This window comes from Corythoichthys intestinalis, chromosome 18 (assembly GCF_030265065.1).
Source record: "Corythoichthys intestinalis isolate RoL2023-P3 chromosome 18, ASM3026506v1, whole genome shotgun sequence".
Lineage (NCBI taxonomy): Eukaryota > Metazoa > Chordata > Actinopteri > Syngnathiformes > Syngnathidae > Corythoichthys > Corythoichthys intestinalis.
The window spans coordinates 35,870,363-35,895,905 of NC_080412.1; the positions used below are offsets into that span (position 1 = coordinate 35,870,363).

General features: G+C 37.9%; 2 protein-coding genes across 2 annotated transcripts in view; one reads left to right on the plus strand and one right to left on the minus strand.

The window, feature by feature from the left end:
• Positions 1 to 4,116: 4,116 nt before the first annotated feature.
• Positions 4,117 to 6,732, minus strand: si:dkey-251i10.1 (uncharacterized protein LOC100038774 homolog). The gene is made up of 4 exons (XM_057820168.1): positions 6,513 to 6,732; positions 5,227 to 5,713; positions 5,010 to 5,150; positions 4,117 to 4,929 (listed from the first exon to the last, which is right to left on the minus strand). The coding sequence occupies exons 1-4, from the start codon at positions 6,621 to 6,623 to the stop codon at positions 4,772 to 4,774; spliced, it is 897 nt and encodes a 298-aa protein (XP_057676151.1). The 5' UTR covers positions 6,624 to 6,732; the 3' UTR covers positions 4,117 to 4,771.
• Positions 6,507 to 25,543, plus strand: part of LOC130906176 (GDNF family receptor alpha-4-like) — an 85,493-nt gene continuing 66,456 nt past the window's right edge. The window contains exons 1-2 of the mRNA XM_057820167.1: positions 6,507 to 6,838; positions 18,066 to 18,208. Of these exons, the coding sequence (XP_057676150.1) occupies positions 18,154 to 18,208 (55 nt within the window). The 5' untranslated portion in view covers positions 6,507 to 6,838; positions 18,066 to 18,153. The remainder of the gene's footprint in view (positions 6,839 to 18,065; positions 18,209 to 25,543) is intronic.

Here is a 25,543-nt window from a genome sequence, read left to right on the forward strand (position 1 = left end):
TGAGGTATTGTACAAGTTCAAGCTGTTTGTGAAGTTTGATTATGAAGGAATAAAAAAACTAGTACTTTCCTGTACTTCACACAATGTCTGATCGGCCTTTCATTTCCTACCATTTCTCCCAAACTACAAATACGATGAAACCATCAAGGTTGAACGCAATCCATTTCCTCCCATAGGATGTCATGGAAATAGAAATAATCAGATCAAACACAACATTCTTAACACTATTGACTTTAATGACAAGCCAGGGTGTAATAACAGTGAATAACAAACACGTTTTCATTGCTTTTTTTTTAACGCAACTGTCGCACAAGTGCAGAAGTAGTTCTGCGCTAATGTAAGATCAATAAAACACTACTGTAATTGTACCTTTGAGGTGTTTGAATTCTGAGTTGTATTTCATTTTTTCTTCTAAAGCCTCAGCTCATGACCCATCACATAGCTGTATAACAGTAAGCCTGTAACTCATTATACTAAACAAAAGAACAGCCATAAATAATATGCCTCATACAGTTGGGTGTTGTCCCAGAATGCATTTGGCAGCAAAACTCTCTGGATGGACCGCCAATGTTTTATCACACGTTCATAAATAAGCATATAGTCTTTCTTTGCTTCACACATATGCACATTTGGGATTGGTTTGTTCATTCAAATGCGATTCAAATTGACTCTATGGGCATGAATGAAATTCGCTTTGTCGAAATAGGCGAGTCAGAATAGTTCCAGGAGCAGGACGGGATGTCAGGTGAGAAATCTAGTCCCAGTCAAAATGTATTGTTTGTCAAGTGCCATCAATGGCAGACAATGAGTTAAATAAGTAGACACACCCACGCACACTGGTTGCTGTCACCCCCTCTTTACCTTGGCCGTAGTAGGAAAACAAGGAAACATAATATCCGGAGATGAATCATATTCTGATATATTCTGACTGATTTATGACAGTTTTTATTGTTTAATCTGTAACATCACTTTTAAACACGAGCCATACATTTTCACCTACAGTGGCACCTCTACATATGAAATGGATTGGTTCTGGAAGTAGTTTCTTAACTTGAAAATTCTGTAAGTAGAGAGGCGTTTTCCATGGAAATGCCCTAATCCGTTCCAAGCCGCTGAAAATTCAAACATAAATCTTTTATGATACATAAAAAATCCATCAAAACATGTAACAAATACTTGTTACAATTATTGCATGATAAATATAAAATCAGAGTTGTGCATATTGTAAAAAAAAAAAAAAAAAAAACAAGAATAAAGATTAAAAGTTAATACACTCATGTAAAGCTGTCGGAACACAATGGGTAAATAAGAAGGACGCTGGGATTCACAAATACACACATAGTATAGGTCCCTGTCTTAGCCAACTGGATGCCAGGAATGCTCGGCAATAGCCAATGGTAGAGCAGCTATGAGTATGCTACGTTCAGTAAACTGGGAGCTGCGAGGGTTTGGGGTTAGGAAAAATTTCATAACAAGAGGCAAAATTTCCCCATTGAGGCACGTCTTGACCTGAAAATTCTGTTTTTAGAGACGTTTGTAAGTAGAGGCATTGATTTCATAATGAATTTGACGCGATGCGGGGCCGATTAATAGGTGACCTGCCTTGTTGCTGTCAGCTTACCGAGTGAAATCAAGGACAAGAGCTTTTTTCATTGAAAATTCTTGTGAATAAATGCTTGAATCCCTGAATTCTTTATAGATATGGACATAAAACAGTCTCAATTCATGGTTGAAAGCAAAAAAAAAAAAAAAAACCCATGCAGTTAACATTTATTTTACGTAAATATGTCGAAGTACGATGCTAGTCTGTTAATGTGTCGGCCGCCATATGTAAACAAAGCTTTTCCGGTGAAAATTCTTGTGAATAACTGCTTAAATCCCTGAATTCTTTATAGATATGGACGTAAAACAGTCTCAATTCATGGTTGAAAGCAAAAAAAAACATGCGGTTACCATTTATTTTACATAAATATGTCAAAGTTTGATGCTAGTCTGTTAATGTGTCGGCCGCCATATGTAAACAGAGCTTTTCCGGTGAAAATTATTGCGTATAAAAGCTTAAATCCCTGAATTCTTTATAGATATGGACGTACAACAGTCTCGGTTCTTGGTTAAAAGCAAAAAAAAAAAAAAAAAAAAAAAAAAACGTGCAGTTAGCATTTATTTTACATAAACACGTCAAAGAATGATGCTACTTTGTAGCGGTTAATTTCTCCCATTGATTTTTTTTCACGTTTCAAAATGCATGCATTTTATGAAAAATATATTAATTACCTTGAATCCTCGAACAAATCACTCCTGAGACAATCCTTCCTGTTAATATGGCGTACACCTTTCGTACTTTTTCAACCTAAGTCCGGCGTTTGACCGCTGCATATGCCGACTAACTGCGACCGACTGTGAATAACTGAAGCAGACTGTAGGATGGCCCCCTACTTGAAGGCTTTGCGAAGTGGCTGACAGATGGGATGCCTCAATACTATTATGAAGTCTATGGTAGAGGTACCACTGTATTTCTCCATAAAACTATATTTCTTCGAGCAGGGTTGCACAAATCCGGTCCTCGAGAGCCCCTATCCACGTCTCCCTCCTTTAACACACCTGAATCAAATGATCAGCTCATTAGCAAGCTCTGCAGGAGCCTGATAATGATCCTGATTATTTGATTCAGGTGCGTTGGAGGAGGGATACATGGAAAACAAGCTGGATAGGGGGCTCTCGAGGACCGGACTTGGGCACACCTTAGGCCATGTCTACACATAGCAGGGTATTTGGAAAAAAGAACTTTTTCTACATTTTGGCCTACAAGCACATTTAAAGGAGTTCTTCAAAACGGCGCCCAAAGTGAAGATGTGCAAATTCTGTGCTTGTGGCGCCATCATGTGGACACATCCGAAACGTCACTGACCGCGATAAACTTTGTCCGTACGTCACACGAGACCAATTGTTTACATTTGGAGTATGTTAGGTGCTTTTTAGCTTCCATTTATTTATAAACTCTTGCAATGCTTCATATTTAAGAACACGTGAAGGATGGGGGTATCATGGACATTTTTTCGCGCATTGTTATGTACTTAAAAATGAGTGAATGCGGTTGGCTGTAGAAGTGGAAGCCTTTTATATATTTTTACAAACGTGCTGGTGTGGACGTAATTACCTTTTCCCGACGTATTAGGGCAGGATCCTCGGTAAAAAAAAAAAAAAAAAAGACCTGCTAGGTGTACACATGACCTAATATGCATTACAGTAATCCTAACTTGCTGTCGCCACTATATTATAGAAGTGCATGCACCATTTGGTTAAACAGGTGTTTGTTGTAAATGTTTAACTGGCCCTTTTAAAAACAAAAAACGCTTTTAAACCGTACATTATTAAAGTAATCAGGAAGCGGGAACGGAAATGCATCTCATTTGCTGTATTTTGGCGCCCTCTAAAGTCACAATTCTGAACAGACACATTATAAAATGAACATTACACTTCCGTGTTCTCATTTTAGTAGTTTTACTATTTGTAGTCCACTTTTAGGCCATGTACACACGGAGCAGGATTTTTTTAAAACGAGGATCTGCCCTAATACGTCGGGGGAAGAAAAAAAAAAAAAAAACTTCCACAGCCAACCGCTTTCGTTCATTTTTAAGTACATTCAAAACAAAATAATTGTCCAAAATACCCATTACTCAATAAGAAGCACAGCAAGAGTTTGGGAAACAAACAAAAAAAAAAGGAGCCAAAAAGCACCTATTTAATATACCCCAAACGTAAAAATTGGTCTCGTGTGACGTGAGGACAAAATTTGTCGCAGCCAGTGACGTAAATCTTCGGTTATCAGTGTCCACATGATGAAGCCACAAACGCAGAATTCGCACATCTTCACTTTCCCAGTCATTTTTAGGAACCATGGTTTAAATCTGCGTGCGCGTGTGGATGACAGGTAAAACCGTAAAAAAATATCTTTTGCCCAATACCCTGCTACATGTGGACATGGCCTTATTTGTCTACAAAAAAAAATGCCTCTTCCACAAATCTTGGGTTTTTATATCACTCTTCTGGTGGAAGCGCTTACACAAGTCAAATGACTTGATTTTATTCGTGCCACTGGAAAGAAAATACACAGAATTGTATGAGAAATATGACTTTAATGTTCCAACAAACCACTGAAATGTCAAATAAAGTGAATCATTTACCAGTGGTACCAGAAGGTTAACCAAAACTATGGCTGAACATGTCTATAAAGTTTCGGACCAAACAAAAAGCAAGCATGAACGTAGCCTGCTAACCAAAAAGAATGGGTTTTGTTGAACCGTTTAAGAATAAAGAAACATCGTTACAAGGATCTACTGTACCTAGATGTAAGCCTAGCGGTGACCACATACAGGGAGGCTCAGGTGGAGATAAGCGCAAGTAAATATAGCAGTTGGGTGTAATCCACTTTTTCATGATCCAGTGTACTCATGCTATGACAGTGGAGGAAAGAGAGTGGACACCCATATTTGTAGTTTGTTCCCCAGAATGGATTTATTGGATTTGGGACCATACAAACCTAGTGAATAACAGGAGGTATTATACTTGTTGTAGGAATGACAATGGTAAAGGGGGGCGGTGCGGAACGTTTAAAATCAAGATGCACAACTTACAGCCATTACCCACAGCTAAGTGGAGAGGACACTATAGTTTTGTTCCCATAAATAAGGCAGAATGCAGAGTCCATAAGAAATGGAAAATTATTACATTTAGCCGAATTGGACAGTGAGGTGACAATGTGACACACTTTTTAGATGACCTTCTTCAGCTCATCGTACAACACCAGCACGAAGGCGCCGCCCATGCCTCGCAGCACGTTAGACCAGGCGCCCTTGAAGAAGGCCTTGCCGCCCTCGTCGCGGGCGATCTTACGCCAGCAGTCGATGGTGCCGCTGTACATGATGTCGGCTGACCGGGGAGAAAGGAGGAAACGGTAAGTCAGGCTGCAGCCGATCGACTTTAAATCCGTGGAAAGTTAATTAACTCACCTCCTTTGCGACCAGACTGCATCATCATACGTCTACGGACAGTGTCGAAGGGGTAGGAGGTCAGGCCAGCGACGGCTGTCACAGTCTGGGCGATCATCCAGCTCACCAGAATGTGAGTGTTCTTGGGGTCGGGCAACATACCTGCCAACAGCAGAACATGTTTAAGTCCTACGGCCTTTGTGGTCCTGTAGATAATGAAACTAGAGCATCTGCCTACCTTTAGCGGTGTCGTAGATGCCAAAGTAAGCGGCCCTGTAGATGATGATGCCCTGCACGGACACGTTGAAACCCTGATACAACCCGCGCAGACCGTCGGACTTGAAGATCTTGACCAGGCAATCGCCGAGACCGTTGAATTCTCTCCCGGCGCCGGCCTTTCCGACATCGGCCGCCAGACGGGTACGGGCGAAGTCCAGTGGGTACACGAAGCACAGGGAGGTGGCTCCGGCGGCGCCGCCTGACGCCAAGTTGCCGGCAAAGTACCTCCAGAACTGAGCGCGCTTGTCAACACCGTCCAGGAAGATCTTCTTGTACTTGTCCTTGAAGGCGAAGTTGAGGGCCTGGGTGGGGAAATACCTGATGACATTGGCAAGGTTACCTCTCCAGAAGGAAAGGAAGCCCTGCTCCTTGGGGATACGGACGACACAGTCCACAATTCCCTTATACTGCTTATCTGCTGTGATCTGCTTGCTGGCATGTTGCACCTGGATGGAGGGAAAGCGAAAATGAGTTATGTAAGAGTAAACCCAATTAGGCATGAGCATGTGACATCACAAGGTTATGACCTTGGGACCCATTAAATCTTAACACACTACACTCAACTAATAATTATCCACCACTGTCGCTATCAGCTCACGAGCAAACTCAGGCGGCACACGGTGGCAGTTTTAATTGTTGACAACCATTGATAACAAAGCCCAAATTCACATTGGTGAGTAAAGTACTATTTGCAACATGTAAAAACGAGAAAATTAGAAGGGAGAAATAATCATGTAAAACTTGTCAACCCAGTCATGAGAGTAGAACAGAACTAGCAGCCATTTCACGAGCCGCCTTCCACATTAGCATAAAACTGTCGGTTGATTTACAATAAGCTTGAAATGCACAAATGTCACTCCAACACAAGCATGGACAAAAATTGTCGAATTTAGTAAGTAATTCCGTTTTATGTTCATTCGTACACGATGTCCTGACGCCACTTGAGTGTGTTTGTCCTTTGTTAGCAACGCCGGCTAAGGTTAACGTGGAGGAGGCGATAGCATTAGCAGCCGGCTCGTGTAGGTCATTGCAATCCCGTGATGACCTTACAATCTTAAAACGACACTTTTCCATATCAACACGCTTGAAACACATCACAAAAGCTGCAAACTGTTTTGAGGGAGATAAAGACCTGGCTGTCAAGCGTTTTTCGATAAGGAACGCTATGTGCCGCATTGGGCAAGTTGACACAAGCTAACGAACTAGCGCAGAAAAAGCAGCTTTTTTCCGGAAGACGTTTTTCACCTGAAGGAGAAGCTTCACTCTCTCGATTGGTGCGACGGCTGTTTTGGAGATAGCTGCGGAAATGCCGCCAGCCAAGAAATCCTTGGCGAAAGAGATAGCTGTCTCACTCATGGTGCGATGTTCTTGCTGTGCCTTTCAGATAACCAGTAATGCGGATTTCCCCCGTTGCCCTTTACGGCTATGGCCTGCACCGACGAAATGGCCGATTGGAAAGCCGCGTTGCGGATTTATCTGGGCGATAACTCGCGAGATGGAGCGAGACGTGCGTCTGGCGTCACACACGAGAGTTGATTCTGACGTCTTTCTACGATGGATTTCTCGTAGACGTATGGCAAAATTTTGTCTCTATGACCATTGGTATGATACAACGGTTAAGCTTCCATATTGGATGTGGCAGTTCTGTCCTGAAACCAGTACGAACTCAATATCTACGGCATTTTGACAACAACCGGAGTTTTAATGAATTGATGTTGATGTAGTGTAAAAGTAATCCAAATAATAAAAATGAATAATAAACAAATTGTGTACTGCAAAAACGCACCTCCTTAAAACTAGTTAAATTCCCATGTTTTCATTGTAAATCTACTGGAAATTAGTGGATTTCTTGAAATAAGGTTAATACCTAGCTGAAAATAAGCTTAACTTTATTTTTGATCAATAAATTAGTACATTTTATTTTAAAAAAGCATTGAAATATGTAAATGTTCTTAATTCAAGAATAGATATTGTTCAAAACATTATTTGAAAGCAAATTTTTCTTGAATTTGGTGAAAAATGACGAACCTTTAGACAGTGTTTAATTTGTAAATTCAGTGGCGCCACCAGGGGGTGGCCAGCGGTGGCCAAGGCCACCCCTATAAATTTGTTGGCCACCCCACTGGCCACTCCACTTGCCAGTATATCGTTAGATTGTTGTAGCATCAGTTACGCATTTCATCCCAAATGAATGCATTTATTTTGTTTTGTTAAGTGTACACCATATGCCGAATATATATACATAACACAATTAAACAGAATTGTTGTGGAACTCAAAATGTTGATTGGTCAGTATGGACTATGCACATTAAATCATTAGTAACATAAAATATTACACAATACACCAAAGTATATCAGTAGGCATGTCTTTAAGTCTTTCTGATAGTTTTCTCCTGATCTTTTTGCTGCAATAATATAATGAAAACCTGAAATAATGGCTTTTAGTTTTGGTGTGCCACCCCAAGATTTTAAGTGGCCCCATCTGGCCACCCCTATGAAAAATTTCTGGAGGCGCCACTGTGTAAATTATAAGGTGCTGGTGTTGTGCCTAAAAATGTCCCCCCCTGCCTGAAATGTATCCCCTGACGGGTTTTGGTAACAAATTGTGGACTGGGCCACATAACCATCTATGAACAGGAATGTATTAGTCGACAGGTTTCCACGACCATATCCAAATGAGAATCACACAGGTATGACATTTATTAGTTCAAGCAGAGTAAAATGTATTCATATATTAAGTGTGGTGTGATGATGAACACAAAGTCCGCAGAAAATGCCTCCTGTTTCGTCTGTTGAGAAATTGACCGTTTACTTGGGTATAAAAGTGTCTATGGTTAAGCACATAACATTTTTCAATACATATTCACAGTACAAGATAGTCGTTTCCGTGTTCATCGATTTGTTGTTTTCTTAATATAATACTGTAATTTCTTAAACCCGTTTTTGTTTGCAAATTGTATAATTGTGTTAATTTAAAAAAAAAAAAAAAAGTTGCGTAAGAAAAAGCTGTTTGTACTAGTGACGTGTGCGCGCTCCCGTCAGGGGATACATTTCACGTGGGGGGGGGACATTTTTCGGCACAACACCGGAACGCAAAGCTTTCAAAAGCGACAACAACTACTGAGCAAGAACCAAAGATTGAAAATGTGTCCCATGAAACGCTAGAGACCACCGTCAAAATGGTGAGTTTCAATTTGCCCCACTAAAGACGCTAAATGTACAACAGAGCCACCACCTGTGTCTTGCCAATGTAGTTACCCCCATCAAAAACTGTGTTCCCTGGCCACAGGAGCGCACACACACACATAAGTTATGGGTTATGTCGACTTAAACAATTAATTGAAGCCAGAAAAGAACCGTAGTTATATGTTTTGGACATCGACGTTTATTAAACTGGAGAAACTCCATACAGGACTTGAATTGCAATAATAACAGTTATAGCTCATTCTACAAGTAAAACAGTGAAACATTGCCTTTTTTACGTTCAATATGTATATTACGTTGGACGACAGAAAAAAAGTTGTTTTTTTTAAATGGATGGGACGTGTTTTAAAACTTCGTAGATAACTACATCACCAAAACACTGAAATCAAGCAAATCAGTGCAGCGCAGTGGATTCGCCCAGGGGGATACAATTTTTGACAGGGGTAACTACATTGGCGCGACACCGGCGGGCGTACCATAGGCAATGGATGACGATTTTGGCGAAAGGTTTAGCTGTCCTAAGCAGCCGGATTTAGAATTCCCCTCAAGAATGATGGGAAACAAAAAATGCTCATGTTCACCTTATTATTATAAATATTCTTGTAAGTTAATTTGACTGTTGACACTGCGTTTCGGGGTCATCAACATGTTGTGCCCCCCCTGCCCCAAAAGTCAAACTCCGCCTATGTTGGCAACTAGCTAAAAGACCTCACGTGACAATACAAACATCAGCAGCAGCTGTCTGGAACAGACTGTTAACTCAAATTCAGTAGATCACCAACTACTAGGGTTGTTCCGATCATGTTTTTTTGCTCCCGATCCGATCCGGATCGTTTTAGTTTGAGTATCTGCCGATCCCGATATTTCCCGATCCGATTGCTTTTTTTTTTTGCTCCCGATTCAATTCCAATCATTCCCGATAATTTTTTCCGATCTTATACATTTTGGCAATGCATTAAGAAAAAAAAAGAATAAAACTCGGACAAATACATACATTCAACAAGTACTGTATTTGTTTATTATGACAATAAATCCTCAAGATGGCATTTACATTATTAACATTCTTGCTGTGAGAGGGATCCACGGATAGAAAGACTTGTAATTCTTAAAGGATAAATGTGACTTTGTATATTGTGACTAAATATTGCCATCTAGTGTATTTGTTGAGCTTTCAGTAAATGATACTGTAGCCATTTAACTGTTCTGCCCAAATGCATGATGGGAAGTGCAACCATGACTGTGCGTAGTGGCACCAATTGATATATCTTCTCTGCGTTGGGAAATAACATAGGGTGTTAAGAGAAAGATCAACTACTACCTTGCCTCACCACATTGCTTCCCATGATATTTTTAATTGTTGAGGGAGAGATTGTAAAGCTTTAGCCAATTAAAAAAAGGCTCCAAAGACTGCCAAAATTCACTCTACTCATTTTATGCTGCCTTTTAGCTCTATATGTAGATTACACGGCGCCGTTCTAGATTGAACGCGACAATGCATGAGTAGGTTGCGCAGCGCATGCGTTAATTGCGTTAAATATTTTAACGTGATTAAATTTTCAAAAATTAATTACCGCCCGTAACGCGATAAATTTGATAGCCCTACTTTAAGCCAAAACTAAAGACTCTGGATGAGTGTAAGACATTTTGTCTGTAACGTTAAATACAAATAGAGAACGATTTAATTAAAATATATATATATATTTAAAAAAGGCATGTCCGATATTTTTTTGCCGATTCCGATCGGGACATCTTTACCAATTACCTTTAAACATTAATCTGATTGTGCATTATAGATGACTAATTTGAAAAATAAGACAACAGAAAACAACTAAATTTGATTACAAATTACGTTTTTCAGTTACATTTTTCATCAGGCTCAACATTTGCTCGTGTCATGTGCTTTATATAGTGCTGGTTGTCTTCACCTCCCCCTTCAACAATACATTCTCTCAGCCTCATTGGAATGGTCTGTGAATGTCTTGGTTGACAGACACAGCAACAAATGAATGACATCTCCACATTTCCACATCCAATATGGGGCCCACGTTGACGTACTCTTTAGTACTCTAGGTGGCGACTATTTTCTCCTCTGTGTGTGTGTTTGGGTGGGGCGGGGTCATACACTTCAACATGTAGCACATCTCAAGAATGAATACAAACATTCATACATGGCAAGCCTATTTATTAGATATTGTAGTTTATTGCAAGTCTTGTTTGATATCCATTTCGAGCCAGTCAACCCTCACTTTTAATTGTACAAATCTCTAAGGTTATACAGTACTTACTGTATGTGTGTATTGCACGTGACTCTCACAGCATTAGGTTACTGAATGTCAGAGTGGTGTCACCTTCACAGTATTCTTGAGTACCACTCTACTGTCATGTCTGCACTATGCACACATCGCAGACCACAACCAGGGACTTTCTGTTTTGAGGAATGTGGTTTTCAAGCAACCCAAGTTTTCATGTAAGAACCACAAAACTGAGGTCTGGTATTGAGTGGAATAATGTAAGGTGTCATTGCTTCCTCAGCGAAGGCAGGCCTACTGCAATTTGGTCAGTGTGTGTCCTTGGGGAAAGAAAGCCCCATCACCTTGACAGGCTAACCTTTTTTTCACATGTAAACTTTTAACCCTATCTGACTATATTGCTGGAATGAACTTGTCAGTGTTGAGATTCATGTTTTATCTGTACCAAAAGAGATGTTCTACAATATTTGTTTTGTATCGGACAATACCGTACATACAACCAATCTCTATCTTACACAGTATATTTGTATAGCATAACCGAATGTTCAAATAATGGTTGCACTGTACAATTGTACGCAAGCTCAAAAAAATCTGACCCATACTGACCTGCCTTGGTGTCGTTTTCTTCAGACCTAATACAGTATGGGTCCTCAACCTATCACAGGCTACTGTTGTTCTAAATTTAGTTAGAAATACAAGACATTTGACTGTATACAGTGCATGTAGTGTATATATATTTTGTCAGTCCTTGTCGCAGTTTGGTTGCATTGCCTATGTGGCCGAGATGAATGCACTCCTTTGAGATTTCTGGCATTTGTTTACATCAATGACAAAAATTGGCACCGCTTTAGACACGGCAACAACAATGTTTCAGGAATCCCCTGCAGAGCACAGTTTGCCAGCTGTTGCTGGCTTGTAGTCTTGTGTAATATTTTGTTTGCATATGGAAAACCGAGTGATCTTTCATTAAATTTCTTTTATATCCATCTTCATGTCTGCGTATAGATGTGCTCTTTGCCCCAGTAGTATGATAATTTAGCTTACCAGTGAGAAAAAATTACTTGTGGGCATTTTAGTGCTACTAGTAAACTAGTATTAGTGCTTTAAGTAAATTTTACTTAGTTAGATTTCTTGAAATAAGAAGAATAGCTAGCTGAAAATAAGCTTAACCATAAACCTCATAATGTATTAACATGACAAATTAACCACTCACGACGTCACGCCTTCCCGAAGGGGGCCGTCCAACACTCCGCTTCATTTATTAGCAGTCGATCATATGCAGCGATCTAACGCCGGATTAAGTTGAAAAAGTACGAAAGCTGTACTGCTGCATAAAATCAGGAAGGATTTTCTCAGGAGTGATTTGTTCAAGTATTCAAGGTAATTATTATATTTTTCGTACCATGCATGCATTTTGAAAAAAAAAAATGTGAAAAAAATCAATGGGAGGAATTAGCCGCTACAGCATTGGCAATACACTTTGCAACATTTACGTAAAATAAATGCTACCTGTACAGTTTTTTTTTTTTTTTTTTGCTTTTAACCAAGAATCGAGACTGTTTTACATCCATATCTATAAAGAATTCAGGGATTTAAGCATTTATTCACAAGAATTTTCAACGGAAAAAGCTCTTTGTTTACATATGGCAGCCGCTAATTTCTTTACTGACTAGCCTCATAGTTCGCAATATTTACGTAAAATAAATGCTACCTACAAATTTTTTTTAAATTTTGCTTTAAACCAAGAATCCGAGACTGTTTTACGTCCATATGTATAAAGAATTCAGGGATTTAAGCATTTATTCACAAAAATTTTCAACGGAAAAAGCTCTTTGTTTACATATGGAAGCCGCTAATTTCTTCACTGACTAGCCTTGTTTTTCGCAATATTTACGTAAAATAAATGCTAACTGCATGTTTTGTTTTGCTTTTAACCAAGAATCGAGACTGTTTTATGTCCATATCTATAAAGAATTCAGGGATTTAAGCATTTATTCACAAGAATTTTCAACGGAAAAAGCTCTTTGTTTACATATGGCGGCTGCTAATTTCCTCACGGACTAGCCTCAGAGATCGAAATATTTACATAAAATAAATGTTACCTGCACGTTTTTTTTTTTTTTTTTTGCTTTTAACCAAGAATCGAGACTGTTTTACATCCATATCTATAAAGAATTGAGGGATTTAAGCATTTATTCAGATGAGTTTTCAATGGAAAATGCTCTTTTGTTTACATATGGCAGTCTCTAATTTCCTTACTGGCCAGCCTCATTTTTCACAATATTTATGTAAAATAAATGCTAACTGCACGTTTTGTTTTGCTTTTAAACAAAAGAATCGAGACTGTTTAATGTCCATAACTATGAAGAATTCAGGGATTTAAGCATGTATTCACAAGAATTTTCAATGGAAAAAGCTCGTTTACATATGGCGGCTGCTAATTTCCTCACTGACTAGCCTCATAGATCGAAATATTTATGTAAAATAAATGTTAGCTGCACCTTTTTTTGCTTTTAACCAAGAATTGAGACTGTTTTACTTCTATATCTAAAAAGAATTTAGGGATTTAAGCATTTATTCACAAGAATTTTCAACGGAAAAAGCTCTTTGTTTACATATGGCGGCTGCTAATTTCCCCACTGACTAGCCTCACAGTTCGCAATATTTACATAAAATAAATGCTACCTGCACATTTTTTTTGCTTTCAACCAAGAATCGAGACTGTTTTACGTCCATATCTAAAAAGAATTCAGGGATTTAAGCATTTGTTCACAAGAATTTTCAACGGAAAAAGCTCTTTGTGTTTCCACTTGGTCAGCTTTGACCCGCACCACGTGCCCTGAAGTCTCTGGCTTAACATACCTTTTTAAAGCGATAAATGAGTACGTTTAATCTTAAAAACGGCTTTGAAATGCCTACATGTTCTTAATTCAAGAATAGATATTGTTAAAAACTAGGGCTGTCAAAATTATCGCGTTAACGGGCAGTAATTAATTTTTTAAATTAATCACGTTAAAATATTTGAAGCATTTAACGCACATGCCCCGCTCAAACAGATTAAAATGACAGCAGAGTGTCATGTGCACTTGTTACTTGTGTTTTTTGGTGTTTTGTCGCCGTCTGCTGGCGCTTGGGTGCGACTGATTTTATGGGTTTCAGCACCATGAGCATGGTGTAATTATTGACATCAACAATGGCGAGCTACTATCTTATTTTTTGATTGAACATTTTACAACTGTTATTAAAACGAAAACATTAAGAGGGGTTTTAATATAACATTTCTATAACTTGTACTAACATTTATCTTTTAAGAACTACAAGTCAATCTATCCATGGATCTCTTTAACATAATGTTAAAAATGTTAATGCCATCTTGTTGATTTATTGTTATTACAATACAAATACAGGAATAATGTACAGTATGTTGAATGTTTATAGCCGTCTTCTGTCTTATCTTTCCATTTCAACAATAATTTACAGAAAAATATGGCATATTTTATAGATGGTTTGAATTGTGATTAATTACGATTAATTAATTTTTAAGCTGTGATTAACTTGATTAAAAATTTTAATCGTTTGACAGCCCTATTAAAAACATTATCTGAAGGCAAATTTGTGGAAAAACTACCAACTTTTAGTTGTATGGGCTTAACAAGAACAAATTGTAATATATTATTTACTTAAACTAAGTGGACTACTCTGACGCCTTAATCTGTTAACTAGTCATTAACACTCAAAAACAAGATGGAAGAAATTATTTGACTAGTTTTAAGAAAAAATAATCTGGTTAAAACGTTATAAATTTGCAGTGTAATTGTTGGGGGCCTGTATCACAATGGTGCAACGCAACCACATGAGGGCAGTGCTGTAACATGATAAAATAAAACTATACGAAGAAAGATTTTTGAGCGACATGAACGAAGTTTACATAATTAGTGTGGTTTTGTGGAGGTTTCATAATAGTGTGCCATAAACTTTAATTTGGGTGCTGTCATATTTTTATGACCATTTCTGCTGATATGCTGCCACTTAAGCATCCAGTTCAACAGGATATGCTAATGAAGCTCTAATGTCGCCCCATTCTTTCATTGTGAGGTCGCATTCTATTTTACAATTACTCATGTCATCAAATTACAAGTAATTCCATACTAGAGGAATTTTTGAAGCATTCAAGCTTTATCTTTTTCACATGACAAGTTAATAAACCGCATTTTCTGCCGCAATGAGATCAACCAACCAAGTCTGTTAGTCGCGTTTATTTGCTTCCCTCAACCTTTGATAAATTATCTCATCTGCTGCAATTCCATATGGCTGCACAATCATTGTCTTAGGTGAGCAAAATGAAAAATAAGTCAATATTTACCGCGCAGAGCAATTCTCTTTGCGTGTCATTCCCTGATGACAAAAAGCACCCCATCCCACAGGCTAGTTGCAGCAGTGGAGAAAGTAAAAATTTCACAGTCTCAATCCTGCTGCAAGCTGATATGAAAGCACTCCGTCTGCAGGGTACACACTGGTTTCCCCAGTGTGTCTGACAGGACCAGAAACATTTAACCACAGAAATTGTATTTGGTTGCATGTAAATCACCTGCACATGATTAAATGTGATGAACTGACATTAAAAAAAAAAATCATTTATGCTATATCAATGAAAAAATTAATTAAAATAAAGGGGGCTCCACACTTGTTTTGTTTTGTGCAAAAAGCAGAAAGCAGAATTTGGTATATTTTTTATGTGCAATATTACCCCAGTGCCATGGACGGTGAGAGACGTAAAAAAAAAAAAAAATGTGTGGACGTCTATCACTGTCAATGGCAGTTAATCAGGTAACTACTATAAATTCCAATGGAAAGCGCTTAATGGAGGTCACAAAATATCATTAACCCTTTCAAAGACAGTGGCCAGGGGACAGCTATTGAAAAGTTGACACTTAAGATATTTAACCGTTTATAGGGCAAGTGACAAATTTTTGTCATTTACTATAATTTCCCCCCCCCCCCACACATAAGACATTTAAGCTTTTTTGGGATAAGTGATTATTTTTTCGTCACTAAAAATCTTAAATATTAGCAATTCTTATCATATTATTTAAAAAAATATAATATACTATATATATATATATATATATATATATATATATATATATATATACTGTATATATCTGTGTGTGTATATATATATATCTGTATAAATCACTAGTATATATTTATATATACTATAGATATATACTATATACTATCTTTCTGTCTGTCTGTCTGTCTGTCTATATATTAGGGCTGTCAAAATTATCGCGTTAACGGGCGGTAATTAATATTTTGAATTAGTCACGTAAAAATATTTGACGCAATTAACGCACGTGCCCCGCTCAAACAGATTAAAATGACAGCACAGTGTCATGTCAACTTGTTACAAGTGTTTTTTGGTGTTTTTTCGCCCTCTGCTGGCGCTTGGGTGCGACTGATTTTATGGGTTTCAGCACCATAATTATTATTGACATCAACAATGGCGAGCTACTAGTTTATTTTTTGATTGAAAATTTCACAAATTTTATTAAAACGAAAACATTAAGAGGGGTTCTAACATAAAATTTCTATAACTTGTATTAACATTTATCTTTTAAGAATTACAAGTCTTTCTATCCATGGATCGCTTTAACATAATTTTAATGTTAATGCCATCTTGTTGATTTATTGTTATAATAAACAAATACAGTCCTTATGTACAGTATGTTGAATGTATATATCCGTCTTGTGTCTTATCTTTCCATTCCAACAATAATTTACAGGAAAAATATGGCATATTTTATAGATGGTTTGAATTGCGATTAATCACGATTAATTCGTTTTTAAGCTGTGATTAACTCGATTAAAAATTTTAATCGTTTTATGGTAAATATTACGAATGAATACAATGTCAACAAAAGTTCAATTGATTTTTAAAAAATGACAACTACACTTCCCAGTTAACACTCTAAAGCATTTTTTTTTAATAGCATTGAACTCATTGCATGCCACTGACAGCTGTAGACGTCCAGTTCATTTAAACTGGAAGGACTGACTGGCTCATGTTTCAGTGCCGTTGATGATTGATGGCGATCGAATGATCACTGCCAACCCTCCCAGTCAAAATAGGATGGACGTCTATAGCGCCACCAATGCCAGCCAATGAGTTAAGACAAGTGCTTGATTTGTAAATCATAAGGTGCCGGAACGCAAAGTACATATAGATGGTGATGATGAGATGGGCATAGGTTCCTGGAACATACGCAGAAAATGGTGCTGAAAACAACATGCATGCTTTTTGGCATGCTGAAATATCGTTTGATCCTGGCTGCTTGCTCCCCATTTGCCGCAAATTTCCAACGTTTTTTTTTTTCTTTTTTTTTTTAATGTCAGGAGGGTGATTTTTTTTGGTCCAGCTTTTCAGTGCATCAACAAAACTCTGACTCTTTCAAATTACGTAATTTTTTTTTTTTTCAATGAACAACATGCATGCAATTCTTGGATTTTTTTTCCTTTTCTGTAAATAGATTCATGCATATTATTATTTTATTTCATACGTTTAGAAAAAAAAAAAAAAACTTTTTATGTTATTATTATTTTCTATACACGAGAGGTGAGGATCTGCCCGAATAAGTCCGGGAACATAGGGAGGCCAAACTCAAGAGGTGCCGAAACTTGTTCCGGCAGGATCCGTCACAAATTAACCGCTGCATGGTTAAGAAAAAATTAAGATATAATTTGTGCACGAAAGGTTTACAGCACTATAGAAATGAAGCGCATCAACCAACCTCAACATAGTTCCTTAGCAAAATTCCCAAATGTAATGAGTTTTCCCCCCCTACAACTTTGCATTATTAAATTTAATGACTGCATGAGAGTCATAGCCTGAGTAACAACAGGTAGGTCAATGTGCTTCACCGATCTAACCCCCCTTTCCGTCATGGAGCACTCACTGCTGTCCATCATGTCATGTCCGCTCACAGCTGTTCCCCCTTAGGAAACATTCGCAGCCACTCGGGATTTCCAGAAGCCAATCACGTGCCCCCTATAATAACTGGAGCCGCGATCGTGGCCAATTCCCACTCCTCCGAGCGGAGCCACACACGAGCGGGGCACAGGGATCTCTTTTCGACATTTCAATCAATCCAAGCGCGGATGTAAGAGACGGAGATGGAGTAGCAAAGATCGCGAGAACTTGCGCACCTTCTCCAGTAGCGCGCGCAGTCGGTCGCGTCGGCGGTGTTGTTGGCCAACTTTTCAGCATCTCTTACCTGGCCCTCGGAGTCGGATCGGGGCGAGCGCGTGTGGGCGCCTCCTCATCGTCATCTTCCTCTCACGACAGGAGGATTGTATGTGGAAGCAGCAGACGGCTTATTGAGCTGAAATCAGCCGGGTGCCACTTTGACACTTCCCATCTCCAAAAGTGTCCGATGTCAACGCACAGGATGATGCTGATCGGACTCCTGCTTCAGGTCTTCTCCCACGGTAGGCACCTTCATTTACATGCGCTTTTTGAAATTATCTTTTTTCCAGGTAGAAAGTGCGCTGTTATTCCACTTAGGTGCATGTCATTACAAATATTTTAAGTATCTAAAAACACAGGATTTAATCTTCCTGTTTAAAGCTATTCATAGAGATAAGTATGTTGATGAAAATGTCTAAATATCTGCACAATTTTACAAAACAATGTACCAAGTGTTCATTTTACAATATTTTACGTAGGATGCGTTTAAAACCATTGAAAAAATTGAGAAAACTAAGCAGTACTAAAAATTGCTGTGGTGTCCATACTAAGTGCTATTTTATGGCAACACAGTCATTTAAAATTGCTGCTTTGTGCATTCTTGTAAATGAATCATGTAAACGAGGTTGGTAAAACATGCTCTTAAAATGGGGTGAGAGTCCCGGGCAAAAGGAAGTATTTGTCAACTGTAAAATTAACTTAGGGAAACACAATTACTAAAGAAAAATTACAACTATTTAATTCAATTGACCAACTATTTATATGCATTAAACCTGACGCCTGAGTGAAATATTAAACCTATGCACCTGCACAGCATCCCAGGTTGGAATGCAACCTTTGGCCTGACAAAATGATCCCAAAGTCCATTTGCTGTGAATTTTATAGGCAGTTTACATGTGGATGACATCATGCATGCATGGGTAAAGTCTTTCTTTTTCTTTGGACATGCGCCAAAATTGGAGGCGGAGGGTGTTCACCCAGCACATATTGATTAGGCTGTCCCACATCATTGAGACATTTCACTTATCTGGTGTTCCCCTTTAAGAGGAGGCTTTTTTATCCATTAGCACATGTGTAAATCAGTGACATGGTACATAACGTGCATTAGATGGTGATTGCGGAGAGGTTTTCATATGATGTCAGAAGTTGCAGGATCTAATGGCAGTAAAATAAGAGACCACTTTATGGCACGTCATCATTTAGGGCACTTGGCTTGATTAAATTGGACAAATACTGTGGGATAAAAGAATATTGAGGGGGGAAAAAAAGGAGTCCGGGATGTCTTTTTCTATACAAACTGAATTTGGAAGAATCTGCTTGTCCTTGCGGAAAAATTCTAATCATCAATTTTAATGCAAATATTGAAGCTGAGAAGCAATTCTACAGTGGGGCATAAATGCTTGTTGATCTGCAATATTAAAACAAAAAAAAAAATTTTTTTTTCTTTTATGAGTCGTCTTCTTTGCTCAAGGCGAGCAGACTCATCAATTTGATGACCGTATGCGTGTGTGCGTTTCTCATCCTCAGGCTGTGCGTCCAAATTGCCTCTTACAAAAGGCCACGTAAAGATCTTAGAATGTCACTATATTGACCACATGATCACATGCGTGTCGATGGATATGAGGAATAATTAACTTCTCTTTGGATGATGTTGTCAGGCTGCTGAAAAGATAGCTGGCCAAAAGTATTTGGCACCGCTGCAATTCTGTCAGATAATGCTCAATTTCTCACAAAAATGATTGCAATTACAAATGCTTTGGTAGAAACATCTTCATTTATGTTGCTTGCAATGAAAAAATACAAAAGAGAAATGGAAAAAAAAAAAAATCATTATCATTTTACACAAAAATCCCAAAATGTTCCGGACAAAAGTATTGGCACCCTTTGAATAATCATGTGATGCTTCTCTAATTTGTGTAATTAACAGCATCAGGAACTTACCTGTGGCACGTAACAGGTGGTGGCAATAACTAAATCACAGTTGAAGCCAGTTAAAATGGATTAAAGTTGACTCAACCTCTGTCCTGTGTCCTTCTGTGTACCACATTGAGCATGGAGAAAAGAAAGAAGACCAAAGAACTGTCGGAGGACTCGAAAAAGTAAACCTGCGAGGAAGCATGTGCAATCTCAAGGCTACAAGTCCATCTCCAAAGACCTGAATGTTGCTGTGTCTACCATGCGCAGTGTCATCAATAAGTGTAAAGCCAATGGCACTGTTGCTAACCTCCCTAAATGTGGACGGAAAAGGAAAAAATGAGAGATTTCAACGAAAGATTGTTCGGATGGTGGAATAAGGAACCTCCACTAACATCCAAACAAGTTCAAGTTGTCTTGCAGTTCGAGGGTACCACAGTGTCAACTAGGGTTGTTCCGATCATGTTTTTTGCTCCCGATCCGATCCCGATTGTTTTAGTTTGAGTATCTGCCAATCCCGAAATTTCCCGATCCGATTGCGTTTTTTTGTTTGTTTTTTTGCTCCCGATTCAATTCCAATCATTCCTGATAATTTTTCCCGATCATTTTGGCAATGCATTAAGAAAAAATTGAATAAAACTCGGACAAATATATACATTCAACATACAGTACATAAATACTGTATTTGTTTATTATGACAATAAATCCTCAAGATGGCATTTACATTATTAACATTCTTTCTGTGAGAGGGATCCACGGATAGAAAGGCTTGTAATTCTTAAAGGCCAGATGTGACTTTGTATATTGTGACTAAATATTGCCATCTAGTGTATTTGTTGAGCTTTCAGTAAATGATACTGCAGCCATTTAACTGTTCTGCCCAAATGCATGATGGGAAGTGCAACCATGACTGTGCGTAGGGGCACCAATTGATATATCTTCTCTGCGTTGGGAAAGAACATAGGGTATTAAGAAAATGATCAACTCGTGTTAAGAAAATGATCAACTACTACCTTTCTTCCCCCATTGCCTCCCATGATATTTTTAATTGCTCAGAGAGGGACTGTGAGGCTTTAGCCAAATAAAAAAACGCTCCAAAGGCTGTCAAAATTCTCTCTACTCATTTTATGCTGCTTTTTAGCTCTATATACTGTATAGGTAAAACTGCGCCTTTATGGATTGAACGCAACAATGCGTGAGTGGGTCGTGCAGCGCATGCGTTAATCATTTAACGTGATTAATTAAAAAAAATTAATTACCGCTGTTAACGCAATAAATTTGATAGCCCTACTTTAAGCCAAAACTACTCTGGATGGGTGTAAGACATTTTGTCTGTAACGTTAAATACAATTAGAAAACGATTAAAAAATTAAAAAATAAATTTTTTATATATATATATATATATATATATATATATATATATATATATATATATATATATATATATATATATATATATATATTAAAAAAAGGTATGTCCGATATTTTTTTGCCAATTCTGATACTTTGAAAATTACGTGATCGGACCCGAGATGCCGATCGATCGGGACATCTTTAGTGTCAACCTGTACTATCCGTCGGCGTCTGAATGAAAAGGGACTCTATGGTAGGATACCCAGAGACATTAAAAGAAGCCAGGCTGGACTTTGCCAAAACTTACCTGAGGAAGCCAAAAACGCGTTAGAAGACAAAACTAGAGCTTTTGGGGAAAAGGCATCAACATAGAGTTTACAGGGCAAAAAAAAACAAGGCTTTCAAGGAAAAGAACATGGTCCCCACAGTCAAACATGGCGGATGTTCCCTGATGTTTTGGGGTTGCTTTGCTTTCTCCGGCACTGGACTGCTTGACCGTGTGCAAGGCATTATAAAGTCTGAAGATTACCAACAAATTTTGCAGCATAATGTAGGGCCCAGTGTGAGAAAGCTGGATCTCCCTAAAAGGTCATGGATCTTCAAGCAGAACAATGACCCAAAACACTTTAAAAAGCACTGCACTAGAAAATGGTTTGAGAGAAAGCACTGGAGACTTCTAAAGTGGCCAGCAATGAGTCCAGACCTTAATCCCATAGAACACCTGTGGAGAGATCTGAAAATGGCAGTTTGGAGAGGGCACCCTTCAAATCTCAGAGACCTGGAGCAGTTAGCCAAAGAAGAATGGTCTAAAATTCCAGCAGAGCATTCTAAGAATCTCATTGATGGATACCGGAAGTATACCAAGTAGGGTTGTTCCGATCATGTTTTTTTGCTCCCGATCCGATCCCGATCGTTTTAGTTTGAGTATCTGCCGATCCCGATATTTCCCGATCCGATTGCATTTTTTTGCTCCCGATTCAATTCCAATCATTCCCGATAATTTTCCCCGATCATATACATTTTGGCAATGCATTAAGAAAAAAATGAATAAAACTCGGACGAATATATACATTCAACATACAGTACATAAGTACTGTATTTGTTTATTATGACAATAAATCCTCAAGATGGCATTTACATTATTAACATTCTTTCTGTGAGAGGGATCCACAGATAGAAAGACTTGTAATTCTCAAAGGATAAATGTGACTTTGTATATTGTTACTAAATATTGCCATCTAGTTTATTTGTTGAACTTTCAGTAAATGATACTGTAGCCATTTAACTGTTCTGCCCAAATGCATGATGGGAAGTGCACCCATGACTGTGCATAGTGGCACCAATTGATATATCTTCTCTGCGTTGGAAAATAACACATGGTGTTGAGAAAAAGAGCAACTACTTTCTTCCCCACATTGCATCTCACGGTCGTACTAATTATTGAGAGGGGGATTGTAAGGCTTTAGCCAATTAAAAAAATGTTCCAAAGACTGCCAAAATTCACTCTACTCATCTTACGCTGCCTTTTAGCTCTATATATAGGTGAAACGGTGGCATTATAGATTGAACGCGACAATGCGTAAGTGGGTCGTGCAGCGCATGCGTTAATTGCGTTAAATATTTTGACGTGATTGAATTGAAAAAACATGAATTACCGCCGTTAACGCGATAAATTTGATAGCCCTACTTTAAATCAAAACTAAAGACTCTGGATGAGTGTAAGTTAAACACAATTAGAAAACGATTTAATTAAAAATAATATATATATTAAAAAAAGGCATGTCCGATATTTTTTTGCCGATTCCGATACTTTGAAAATGACGTGATCGGGGACATCTTTAATTACTACCAAAGCATTTGTATTTGCAATCATTTTCTGGGAGAAATTGAGCATTATCTGACAGAATTGCAGGGGTGCCAATACTTTTGGTCAGCACTGTACATAAAGCATGCACACACAGTCACTATAATGTAACATTTCAAGTACTATTTAAAGAGAATCAAAATCTTAAACACCGATTCTGTGAGAAAGAAGCTTTTTTCCCCCCCATCTCCGATCAATGTCAACAAAAATGCATATTGTCAGCGATACACTTTCATGCCTATTTTAAAAAGAAAATCATCACATTTGAAATTTCCTTCACAGGTATTAGAGGAAAACAATAGAAGAGATGGAGCAGTGAAATCACATTTCATGCAATGTTATTTTTAGATTTGAATACATTTGGCCGTGTACGATTCTGTCACCTTAACGCCGGCAGTGTGGCGCTTTAGAGCAAGCCTTTCCCAAAATGTCTGTCACTGATGACAAGCCACAGAGCTGCGGGCGGAAGCTCGCCAAAGTCGTCATTAAAGTGTGTATTCAAGATCGAAGGAGGCGGCGGAGGAGGATTGCACCTGTCTGTCTGCGTCCTCCCCTATGGATGCACTATTTGAATTTCACAATAGCAGCAAGCCTGTATTTTATTGCAGCGACAAAAACACAATGCACAGCATATTTGGGAATTGGGCAATTGTTTGCATGATGGCTGTTTTTTTTCTTGCGTTCACAATAGAAAGAGATGAATGTGCATACGTTGGCTAGCAAATCGATTGGAAATCAGTCATTGTTAAATGACATTAAAGCTGACTTTGACCCCTGCCATGCCCAACTGTATTATTCTCATGAGCTGACTGTGAGGATTTCGGTTCTTTATTTAGTGGACGTTGATTGCAGTCTGACATGAATTTTCCAGAGTTCATTTCAGTCCATTAAAAGTTGTATTTACTCTATATTGCAAATACTAAGTTTTTATATACCATAGGCGGAGTTTGACTTTTGGGGCTGTGTGGGGTGGGGGCACAACATGTTGATGACCCCAAAACGCAGTGTCAGCAATAAAATTACCTTACAAGAATATTTATAATAATAAGTCGAAAATGAGCGTTTTTTTGTTTTGTTTTATTTCCTATCATTCTTGGGGGGAATTCTTAATCAGGCTACTTTGGACAGCTGTACTTTTCGCCAAGATCGTCATCCATTGAATATGGTATGGACGGTGTCATGCCAATGTAGTTACTGTCAAGTTCAAAAATAGACCCTTAGGTAGACATTTGTAAAATGACCCAAAAATAAGGAGAGAAGACACTCAGTTTTCTTGGCCAAGGAGAGCAAGGAGGGACTAGACAGAGAAATGCTAGATTACGCTGTACAGTCACCAAAATTGATCTAAAAAAACCCTCCTCCTTGCTCCTTCTTTTATTAGGGGTTTGTCCTAACACAGAAGGGTGCCGCCCTAAAGGGAGGGGGAAAGCAAGCTGGAGACACCCATGTGATTTTGGTTGGCTATGTGTGAGCATGTAGGTGGAACTAACTAAATACACGTGTGTAAGTATGTTAATACTAGGGCTGTCAAACGATTACAATTTTTAATCGGGTTAATCACAGCTTAAAAATTAATTAATTGTAATTAATCGCAATTCAAACCATCTATAAAATATGCCATATTTTTCTGTAAATTATTGTTGGAATGGAAAGATAAGACACAAGACGGATATATACATTCAACATACTGTACATAAGTACTGTATTTGTTTATTATAACAATAAATCAACAAGATTGCAGTAACATTATTAACATTCTGTTAAAGTGATCCATGGATAGAAAGACTTGTAGTCCTTTAAAGATAAATGTTAGTACAAGTTATAGAAATTTTATATTAAAACCCCTCTTAATGTTTTTCATTTTAATCAAAAAAAAAAAAAAAAAACTAGTAGCTCGCCATTGTTGACGTCAATAATAATTATGGTGCTGAAACCCATAAAATCGCACCCGAGCGCCAGCAGAGGGCGACAAAAAAACAAAAAACACAAGTAACAAGTGGAAATGACACTTTGCTGTCATTTTAATCTGTTTGAGCGCGGCATGTGCGTTAAATGCGTTGAATATTAATTTTAAAATTTAAATTAAAAATTAAAAAAATTAATAAACGCCCGTTAACGCGATAATTTATACAGCCCTAAAATATATATTTCAATTAAAAAAAAAGTCACTTCAATTAAAAAAAAGAGTGTTTGAATGCAAAAATTTGAAACTATAAAAATGCATTTGAAAGCTATTTTTCTAAGTCTTTTTTTTTTTTGGGTTGAAGCAACTTTTTTGATTGAAGTAATGTTGTTTTGCATTTGAGCCACATTTTGGCTAGGACATTTGTGTCTTTATTATTCAATCAAAAAATTAGTTGTTTCAAACAAGAAATATATATTTTCAAAAGAAAATCACCTCAATCAAAAAACGAAAAAAAAACTATAATAGAAAAAAAGTTTTTGA